The following is a 10,904-nucleotide window of genomic DNA, read 5'->3' as shown; positions in this document are numbered from 1 at the left end:
CGTGCCTGGACGCTCTCCTACCTCGCGGGGCGAACTGTAGGTGCAGCACACTTCAGGCCCAGCCCCCTCTGTCACGGACTCATGGCAACAAGTCTGGTCAACTGCCACCCCTCAGGCAGCAATCCCGCGACCACTTTGCCCATTAGGTACGTCCGTAAACACTCCCTCCCCAGTTGCACTATGGCTATCTTCTAGGTGGAGGTTTGACATCGGATTTCTGTGCTGGTTAGGCACTTAGGCAGACAATGTGCAATTCAGTGTGTTCTGTGCACTCAATATCGTCGGAAGAGCCATGGGGGTGTGGCGGATGACATGGAAGCAGATCGATCGGTCGTCCGGCATAGTCTTATTCGGTACCAACAAGGCCAGCCAACTTAGACAGTCGTAGGCGCAGTAGCATGTGCACCTGGACTGCTCATCACGCCCATGTGACCTGCATGCCTCCGGTTGATTCTTTTGCATATGTTGTGTAATTTACTTTTGACATACGAATGTCTAAGCTTAATTTTTCTTCAGCGTTCATGCATTTCAATGGATTGCATCTACTCATTCGGTCAGGACTGCTCCTGGGTTCTACTTGTGTAATGAGTAATGATTGGAACTTATGTCTTGTTTAGGCATCCTTTCTCCATCAGTTCAGCTCCTGGAGACAACTACAACTACATCTGTGCTAATATACAGACCATGGATATATTCACGGGAGGTTGCATACAGATTGCACAACACTTCTAATGTTGTTTAGTAGAAACCGATCCACAGTTTTTGTTAGACAATGTTTGATGCAGAACAGCTGCATTTTTTACTTATATACGACCTCTGAAAAATACGTGTTATGCAATCAATTTAAATAATTCGTTCTTATTTATTCTTATTTGTTGGGAAGCTATTTAATGTAAATTTTTTGACTGAATTTTAATGTAAATTTTGCCAAGATCTGACCAGGGGGTCGATCTGTAGCCATGGATCTTGACCTCCGACCTGTTTTCTTCGGCGTGGCCTCTCTGGTTCACGCGGATCTGTGCGGGGCTCGACTCACCAAAGTTTTGAGGATGGTGTTGGGGGTTGCAGGTGCCGGAGGTGTGCCCGTGCGGCAGTGGGATTGGCCGACTGCGCGCGTGCGGTTCGTTCTCCGGCGGGGAGACGGGCTAGGTTGGCTCTTCGGACTCCCGAGCGGCGGCTCGTTATGGTGGGGGCACGGCGGCGCCTGATGGCGGGTGTCACTGTGTGGGTGTTGGTCGGCAGTCTCAGCTGTGTGGGCAGCGGGATGGTCCGCGTGGGAGGCATTCGTGGTGCAGGAGTCCTCGTGCTCCTTCCCGGATCTTGGCGTTTTCCGTGGGACGGTGGTCACTATTCGGGCGAAAGCCCTGCCCGATGTTGTCTGTGCCATTGACGTCGACGCTCTCGAGCACCGAGTCCCTCCTTGGAGGCGTCATTGAGAATGGTGCTTCTCCACCATTTGCTCCGGGTGAATATCCTCGGTCTGGTTCGCCGGACGGGGCAGCGACGACGCCTTGGCGCCGCTTCCTTCTTGAAGGTGCTGCCATTGGAGCCTCTGGTCCTTGGCAACCGATGGTTGCAGTGTGGTTCTTTGGATGCGACTAAGTGGTTTTCGGAATGGCGGTCTTCCCCATGGGGAGCGTGCTCAGAATCTCTTCTTCCTCGGCAGCCTGGCTATCGGCACTGACTCGAGCTCTAGGGTGAGCGTTCCATCGCCTGACGGTGTGGCGCCCTCGAACCTGGGTGAGAGGGCAGGGGGCCTCTTCGGCGAAGGACGGGTTGCTCCGTCTTGTTGTTTGTCCGTGTTTGAAGCTGATGAAGACCTTCTCCTCCGTTGGTGTGGCGCCCTCCTCCTCCGTTTCGCCTCCTCTACCTTGATCAGCGTGTGTTTCAACTTCTGAAGACTTTGGCGTTTGTAGGATGCATTTCTTGTTTCTTGTTGTTGGCCCTGTAATGTCGTGGTTTTTGTTGTTGTTCTCCTCAACACCTTGTAACTTTGGCCGTTGGTGGCTTTATTGATTTAAAGCTGGCCGTAATGCCTTATGTTTAAATTATAACATGTGAAGATACGCATCTAACATTACTATTGCATTTGTACTTGGAGTATTTCTTTCATGCTGCAGATCTGAATTATAGCATGTGAAGATACACATGTAACATTACTATTGCATTTGGACTTGGAGTATTTCTTTCATGCTGCAGGTTAGTATGAAACGATGTCGATAAGGTAAACACATATATTCACTTAATATTTTAGTGCTTCGACCAGTGTACAAAATTCTGGAATATTGCTGAATTGTTGGTTGGATCTAGAATCTTGCACGTTCTTTGCAGTATCAGCAGGCTGTCTGTCCTAATTTACTTCTAAATTTGAAAAATAAATCTGTTGTGTATGTGTACATGCAGTTCGTGCTAACATTTGTCTTGCCTTGATCTTTTTGATGGCCTGCATTCAAGTGTATGAACTCGCTGTACTTACCTTTCGCCATAATATGTTGGGTGTTCAAGTCGGTTCCTTTGATGATCTAGGTCGTGCTTGAAATTGGATAACTTAGCCGAGGGAAAGAGAATGCCGCCGAAGAAGATTTGCAAGAAATTAAGAATGTATGCAATGGGTCAATGGGACAGTTGTTTTCAGTTTGTACTCATTTACGAAATAGGTGGCTGATATTTTTAGTCATTATATTTACATGTGGCGCCTCTGTTTGCTAGGGCATATATGTTGTCATATTTTCCGGATTAGGTTGATTACCGTACCGTTCTTACATTTTTCTTTGCTGATTTTGGACTACTACTAAATTAGTGATTTTTGCTTAGTCTTAGTTCTTGTTTATTGCTTGAAACTCTAGCCTGGCACCATATATTTAGATGTCGCATTGTTTTCATGGTGGCATAGCGCCGATCATGTATAAAGAAGAATTAAGTTACTCATGTTTCTCCAGTGAGTTGAATGGTCTCAAATCTCAGTGCAAGTTTTTTATTATTAAATGTTACATCTACAACTGAAAATCCTTTCGTTCTATGTTCATTAGTCAGTCGGCCAGTTTTGATATCATTTTTTAGTTAAACAGGTAGCTCACCAGGAAAAGGGTGAGAGGGTTCTCTAACAATGCCGTTTATTGGAAGGAGATACAAGAAATTTCTGTTAAATTTCTGTTACATGATTTTTTTGTTGAATGCTGAGACTACTGCAGGTAAATTGAAATGATGTAGGAATATGCAAGAAATTTTCTACTCCCATCATTGTTTTGCACAGTTTGATAGCAGTTAGCTTTAATAATAACTATCCTCTTACTGAGATAATGACTATCACCTGTTATGGTTTTAATTGTACCGAGATATTTATACAATGCTTCATTTAGCTATTCGATTATTCGAGGTTCGTCGTTGTCCAGTTGTTTGTGTCTTTTTTAGTTATTGCGAGCCTTGAGGTATATGTCTTGTTATCTCCAGAAGTTTGATCTTGTTCTTGTGTTGGGCTCTGTAATGTCGATGTCTGCCATTTTGTGGTGTTTGCAGAAATGGGAGAAAAGTACACAGGTTTATTTGTATTGCATCTTCCCTCCACAAAGTGCAGCCATTACTGCTGGGAAGGTTGGCCTTTCCCCTTGGCTTGTTAATCTCTAGCATTTTTATTTTATTGTGTGTGTTTATATGTTACGGAGTAATTTAGTTTCATTTGGTGCCTCTCTTTGGTCTGGCCAATACTGTTAATGAGTTATGTCGCCTCTATATGGTTTGCCCACTTCATTTTATTTTATCTCATGCACTGTCTTTTTCTGTTTGTCCATGTCTCGTTGCAGGTTGCTGATAATACAAACTTGGGCCTTGACGCCCCAGGAGTTTATAAGGTATGCACTCTCTCCAAAATCAATCATATTGCAAATTTATTGCTCTACTGTTCCTTGTATTTTTTCCTGGTTTGTCATGAAATAGTTTCATATTCTGAAGTTTTGTTGGCTTACAAAATCTTTGCACACCATTTGTATGATCCTTTTGATTCAAATGTACACCATGTTATTTTATGAATGCACTTTCGTACTAATTTTTACTCACTAGGCCGTGTAGTTATTTCCTGAACTATCCTTATAAGGGCTTTCAGCTTCCTGGTTTTTGAAATAGCTTTTGAACTCAATATGAACATACAAGGAAGTGTCATACATCATTCGTTCCCTAATGAATATATTCCATTGATTAATTAGTATGATGGTACCTGCAAGATCGACAACAACAATCATATTCTCCGATACTTCAAGGGACACTTCAGTTTAAATATTCCAAACAGATGGCCTGAACATAGTCTATATGTTTTTATTTCCTTATCATACAAAACATCCCATAAATAATATTTCAAATATGAGTAAAGACATGCTTTTTTGTAGTAGCTTTTGTGTGATGCTTGTTTATGCTATTTACCATTTTTGACATAGTTTTGCTTTGGTAACCTAATAGTGCCTTTTTTTGTTAGATCTAGCAATAGACCCGTGTCATTTATATGACTCGATGTGCATGTTTCGTTAGTTATTATGGTGAAGATTTGAATTGTACAAGTTCTTTTTGATTTGTTGTGGAAACTTTGATTTCTACGTGGGAAACCCATGATATACACTTGAATTACTTGAAGTAGTATTGTGGAGATGGAAGAGCAGCAGATAGAAGATATAGTTTAATATATGCGTGTTGCCTCCCTTTGTTTATGTCTTATTATTATTATACTCGAATACTTGGAGTATAGGATCACATGCTCTCAATTTTTAACAAGAGTGTAATTTAGCTACTTATTTTGATGTTCACCGTAATTCTCAAATACGACAAAATGTACTATGTATGCATTTGAACTGGGGTCAAATTGAGTCCACAAGTAATAATCAATTTGATGTATAAAATAAAATTTGTAATGTTCAAGGTCGGACAATGAAGTTGTCTGTCCTATGGTAACTATTTTGTAGTTAAAATCCTTAACTGTGTTGCAAGTCATAAGCTATGACATAAATATATGATATGAACTCACATATATGGTAGAGCTATCAAAATATTGCTCGAATAGACGGGCGCGGCAACGCGCGCTATCATGGTCTAGTGTAAGTGAAGTTTTGCAGCTTTTGAATGTTCTTTGATGCCCCCACATCGACCATCTTTATGGCAATATAAACACAAACACCTCAATTTATATGAACGTATTTTCTTATTTCTCATTCCTATAACATCCGACTTCATACAAATATTATTAACTTTTCACTATTCATGCTTTTTTTTTTCTGATTGCAAGCCTGTGCTGATGCACGAGATGATGACTAAGATCTAACACACATAAGTTTATCTAAACAATTGTGTCACAAATATAGGTCGACAATAATCTTACATAGGAGCATAGAAATTAGCATGTCTCGAAATCTCTGTCATTCAAATGTTTTTAGGATTTCTAGCCTGTGCAGCATGTTTTTTCTTACATCATTTGCTAGGGTAAAGATTCAAATATGATTAGTGTTGGCATTATGCGTACTTGTTTCATATTTATAACCCTACTTTAATTTTTGATTCATTTGTAACACTTTATCATCTACTGTTGTCCCATATAAAGCAGATACCATATTCATCTGCTTTGTGGAGAAATCAAGAATTGATCCAGCAAGGCTTTGGGTTGATCAGTTTAGCAGTAGGCTAGGAATTTTCGAAACATAGTAGCAGAATAGTCTTTGCTCTATCTGGAATTTTTTTATTTTAATTTGCTGATGCAATTGTCACAACAGTTGATGAACACTTGACAATTTATTTGACTAGCTGTGTGTTTCAATTCAATTTGGCACAAATACTGAGTCTGCCATGGCCTAAAAAACACAAATATAGACATCGTACTCGGTCTTACTTGACATGAATGTTCGTATTGTTTGTGTTGTTGATCAAGTATGCATTCTTATGCCCCTTTTGGCGGTCATCCGTTCATCAAATGCTTACATTTATCACCCTTGGTGTACTTTGTAGTGCATGTCTGCTTCTTCCTCATTATACTAATTAATCTTCTTGGCATAATGAATTCTGAGAAATTGGATGAATCTCGTGCATGTAGTCATGGCGAAGCTTGAGATGTTGCATTGTACTTAATACATAACTTTACTAGCTAAACATGCCAACATTCCGTAGTGTGTAATGTGTCAACCAAACTTCATATGGTGTGGCAAAGCGTGACCAAAAGAGTTTGACCAACATAGATTTCACCGGTGCAACAAAGCACGCCTAATCTTCCATTTTGTTTACGGAGGCACTAAAACAAAACAGAAAAGAAATTGAACATGTTACAAAGGACATTGAGACAAATAGACACCATGCCTATCATAGCGTCGAAGAGCAATGCAGGCGGCGAGGCGAAGATCGCATGTTCATCTAGTGTATATCTATTTGTTGTAGAGCTGGGCTCGCTCGGCTTCTCCACGGCCGCATTCCGGCCGGCTAATCTCCAACAGGCGCGGCAAAAGGCGCGCGCTAAATAAACTGCCGATTTGGCACGTGCGGGAGCCTGCGTGAACCTCCAGCGGGCGCGCGAAAATGCCGCGCGCGCTAAAAGTTTTGCCCTGCACGCATCCTGCGCCCCAAAGTTGCGCTATAAGACGCCACGCGTGTGCGCACGCCAACTGTCTAGAACTTTCACTTCGCCCGCGTGTCACTCCACCGCCTCTGCCTCGCTCCACCTCCCACGTCGCTCCGCGCCGCCGCTCCGCCTCCCACGACGAGATGTCACCGCCTCCGGCCGTCATGCGCGAGACGACGGCGGCGCCGGTGCGAGCTCCGAGCAGCGGCTCGTCATCGCGCAGCGCGACGAGCGCCTCCGCCTCGAGTGGGCGTGGCAGCTCCCGGAGGACGTCGCGGCGATGGAGGCCTTCTACGTGAAGAAGGAGGAGGAGAAGGCGGCGGCGGCGAAGAAGAAGGCGGATCGCGACGAGCGGCGGGCGAAGTCGGCGGCGAGGAAGGTGGAGAGGGCGGAGAAGGCCGCAAGGAAGGTGGAGGAGAAGAAAAACGATGCCGCCCCGTCGACGACCGTCCTCTCCTCCTCCTCCTCCTCCTCCTCCTCTTTCGAGTGGACATCCACTCCGGTGTCGGACACCACTCGCTCGTCGGATTTCGACTGGGACTCCGAGTAGTTTAGTTTAGGGTAGTTTCGAAATAAATATCGTTGTAGCGTCGAAGTTTCAAATATATTTTGTATTTTCAGTTAATTTTTCATGTTTTGTTTGATCCATTCCGTAGTAAAATATGATAAAAAAAAAGTTATTTGCACCACGCTGGGCACTGCACAATTGAGAGTCCGGTGAAGGAAAGGTTTTAGCCCCCACCCGCCACCGACGGAGGCCCAAAACCCCGACGTGAATGCCCCAAATACCTTAGTGGCAAACTTGTTATTTTATATTTAAATTAAAAATCTTACTATTATATCTCGAGGTACTGGAGTGCTGGATCGAACTAATCCGCCCGTTCGTGGTCCCCTGTTCGTCAGGAAGAGGCAGAGGAGGGGCGCCGCCGGCGACTCCAAGCCGGCCACGGCAATCAGGCGATCATAGGAGGCGAATCCGATTTTCAAGTAATCCACTACTCTCCCTGCCTTTCCTCATCCCCCCTCGATATTCTTCTCCAAAATCGCAAGGTTGCAATTAGTACCATGGTAGCACCGAGCATTGGATCAAGTTGAAATTTCTCTGGTTTCTTCAGCTCGTCAATTCTTCAGTGCCCGCGGCAGAACCAACAGGGGAGGCAAAAGGGAAAAAGCTAGGATTGGGGTGCAGGCGGGCAAAAATCATCGAGAGCGAAATCGTGAGGGAAAATGAAAAAATGTGTCGCCTGGGTGCCGGATTTCTCCGACCTTGGTCGCCGGAGATGCCGCGCCGGCGCCACCCGCGTGTCTGGTGGGCAGAGGGGCCCTTGGTTCCGCGCGTGTCTAGCGGGTATTGAAGCCCTGGATCCCACGCGTCAATGGAGTATTCGGATCTCAGAGTGTGACCACGCGGCGGCGGGCAGAGGAGCTCGGGGAGACAGAAAAGCCGCATCCCGCAGCTGGGTGAAGGTGGAGTTGCTAATTTGCATTGTTGGAAAATAATAATTTGGTAGATTTTGTATGTTCGAAATGAATCACACATACCAAATTTATCTCCGGCAAATCAGGGATTTGTTTAGGTCGAGATCCCATAACTCTTTGATAGGATCACGACTCGGAGACTCGATCAGGAGAAGAGTAGGATCACGCCCGCGATGAAGCAACTCGAGCCGAGTCTGCCGAGAGAAGGGAGCTACTAGGAGCGCACAATCCGGCAGCTGACCCTTCGAACTCCCTTGATTTCTACTCTTAAAATTAGAGCCAAACTTCCGCCGCATAATCTGTCCGCCTCGAACTCTGGAGGATCACGACTCGAACACTGCATCTGGAGAAGAGTAGGATCACCCTTCGGACTCCCTTTGTTTCTACTCGTATAAAATTAGAATCAAAAACTTCCAACGACCACAGCCGTTTCCTGGCTATATCTCTGCAACCGAGAGCGTGATTTCGATCCCTGGATTTGCTCGCGTCGGAGGCTCGGACTGGAGCAGAGCAGAGCAGTCGGCCGGCCCCAACTCCAATTCCTCTTATTACTAGACAAATCCTCTCGACTGAAACACCATTTTATGCCATTACAGGTTACTTGTTCTCCCTTGTCCCTCTCTCTCTACCCTATGGTTCATTGATCAAACGAGACAATTGTGCTTGTCTGTAATCTAAGTTCTGACCCTTGTGATCCGTTTGTTAATACCAAAATAAGAAACTCTTCCTTGTTAATTTCAGGTGCACAATGATCAACAATACAGTATGCAAAAGAACTTCCTCAAACCGTATCAGTGGGAAACCAATCTATAAGAAAGCGAGGCCAAATGTTAAACTGGAAGACCTTCCACAGGTATGCCAAATTTTCTTTTCTGCGTTAATTCTGTATAGATGGAACTGCTAATCTCGAGGGATATTGACGCAGGATCTGCTGTGCACCATTGTATCAAAGTTGCCTGCTAAAGAAGTTTCAAGAGCTACTGTTTTATCAAGCTATTGGAGATATATCTGTGGTATTTGCTGCTACAAATTATGTTTCACTGGTGCTACTGGGTGTTGCCGTGATACTTTAGAAAGAAAAGAATACCTCCAGTGCATCCATAAATTCATCAATAATGTCAATACAGCCGTGCAAAAGTGCCATGCCAAGTTGGTTGAAGAGTTCAATGTCAGATTCGAGTTCGACGCAATGCTGGTTGATCATCTAAATAATTGGGTTAAATTTGCGGTATCATCACAGGCAAAGAGCATAGTTTTCTATTTACGGCCTATTAACATGAGACGCACGGATGTAGATCGCTACTTATTTCCATTTCACCTTTTGGATAGTGGAAGCAACATGTCTCATCTACAGTGTATACAGCTTAGCTTTGTATCTTTCAGACCACCATCTGAATTCAGAGGTTTCCCAAGCCTGAGAAAGCTTTATTTGCAGTTTGTCGATATCACTATAAAGGATCTTGAAGTTATACTGTCCAATTGCTATAATCTTGGATGGCTCAGCTTAGTCAGATGCTTCCTGAATGGCGAACTAAAGTTGGATCGTCCGTTGTCCCGCCTTCGACACCTAACAGTTGTATACTGTAAGGTGACCAGGATAGAACTTCATGTTACGAAACTCGTTACCTTTGTATATGATGGTCCCATTATTCCTATTGTTATGGCTCAACATTCGAAGCTGGAAAATGCACATATACGATTCTTCAAGGCAACTTATCAAGATGCTGTCAGTGCACTTCTGAATGGTATTCCGACCATGCAAAATCTGACTCTCCAGATTACTTGCCCACAACTAGAGGTTTGCTCCTCGAATGGCATTGAATTTACAATCAAATTTATGGTGGACATCATCAGTTCAATAATACAGTTCTTTTTGCCTTGCAGGTGCAATCATTGTTGAATAACACATGCAAGTTTTCCCATCTTAGGCGCTTACAGTTGTTAATGTGTATATTAGCTCAACATATTGAGAAGCTTCCATATGTACTAGTTTCCATACTGAGGGCAGCTCCATTTATTGAAAAGCTTGAGATCCATGTAAGTACCCTTCTTGGTTCTTATGTGCCAATAGGTATCTTTCTTCTTTGGCACCGCATTCGATTTGCTTTTAGCCCTTCTATACTTGCTTCTGTTCGTGGTAGGTGTTACAACTTGTTGTGTGCATGGATGCAGAATTTGTGTGATAGGCAGTTTAAGTGGACACTAAAATTCGAAGGGAGGCCCCTTCGTACGTATGTATTTCCATATACTGTGCTAATCATATATACTACCATGTTTGAATCTTGCAGTTTGCTACCTGTCGCCACCTTTGTTTTGCGAACAATGGTACTTTGGACAATCAGCCTCTTCAGCGGTGTGAATATACTTATCTGAAGAGTATGCATATGACGGGATATAAAGGGGCAAGAGGTCAACTTGAATTTCTTCTACATATTGTGGAAAATGCCCCTGCGCTGGAGGTATTAACTGTGGACACAACTGAACGGCTTAATGAATATGAAGATGTTTCTGTAAACTTGATTTGCAGAAAAAATCATGCTCCGAGCGCGCTGCTCTGCATGCCGAATCTTGTCTCAGTGAAAAACTTTCACCAAAGGTGAAGCTTTGTGTTATGTAGGTAGGGCTCCTTTAGAGTCAACAAGTGTGTGTCTGCTTCTGTTGAAAAATTGTGCCACCTGTATGCCGTGAGAGTATTTGTGAATGAAACAACTAAGAGCATCTCTAGCAGAGCCTTTATTTTTCTGAACCGAAAAAAGTGAGTTCAATCTTCCGAAAAACAATTTCCGAAAAAGTGAGTTCAGTCAAATCGCGGCGCCGGCGGAGAGGGGGGGGGTGACTTACT

The 10,904-nt window shown here is 43.7% G+C and overlaps 1 protein-coding gene across 1 annotated transcript; it reads left to right on the top strand.

Annotated features, from left to right (window-relative positions):
- Positions 1 to 7,467: 7,467 nt before the first annotated feature.
- LOC124665032 (F-box/FBD/LRR-repeat protein At1g13570-like) lies at positions 7,468 to 10,662 on the top strand. Its single transcript, XM_047202428.1, has 5 exons — positions 7,468 to 7,570; positions 8,804 to 8,915; positions 8,988 to 9,860; positions 9,947 to 10,099; positions 10,351 to 10,662. Exons 2-5 carry the CDS (start codon positions 8,811 to 8,813, stop codon positions 10,660 to 10,662), a joined length of 1,443 nt encoding a protein of 480 aa, XP_047058384.1. The 5' UTR covers positions 7,468 to 7,570; positions 8,804 to 8,810.
- Positions 10,663 to 10,904: the final 242 nt, after the last annotated feature.

Source organism: Lolium rigidum, chromosome 6 (assembly GCF_022539505.1).
Source record: "Lolium rigidum isolate FL_2022 chromosome 6, APGP_CSIRO_Lrig_0.1, whole genome shotgun sequence".
NCBI classification, from domain to species: domain Eukaryota; kingdom Viridiplantae; phylum Streptophyta; class Magnoliopsida; order Poales; family Poaceae; genus Lolium; species Lolium rigidum.
The sequence above is the reverse complement of the archived record's forward strand: the minus strand, read 5'-3'. Positions and strand labels throughout refer to the sequence as shown.

Bases quoted from the DNA above. Each gene is read 5' to 3' on its own strand.
- LOC124665032 (XM_047202428.1), top strand. From the start codon at position 8,811: ATGATCAACAATACAGTATGCAAAAGAACTTCCTCAAACCGTATCAGT. The intron at 8,916-8,987 runs GTATGCCAAATT...ATATTGACGCAG, and splicing joins AACTGGAAGACCTTCCACAG to GATCTGCTGTGCACCATTGT. The intron at 10,100-10,350 runs GTAAGTACCCTT...TGAATCTTGCAG, and splicing joins TTGAAAAGCTTGAGATCCAT to TTTGCTACCTGTCGCCACCT.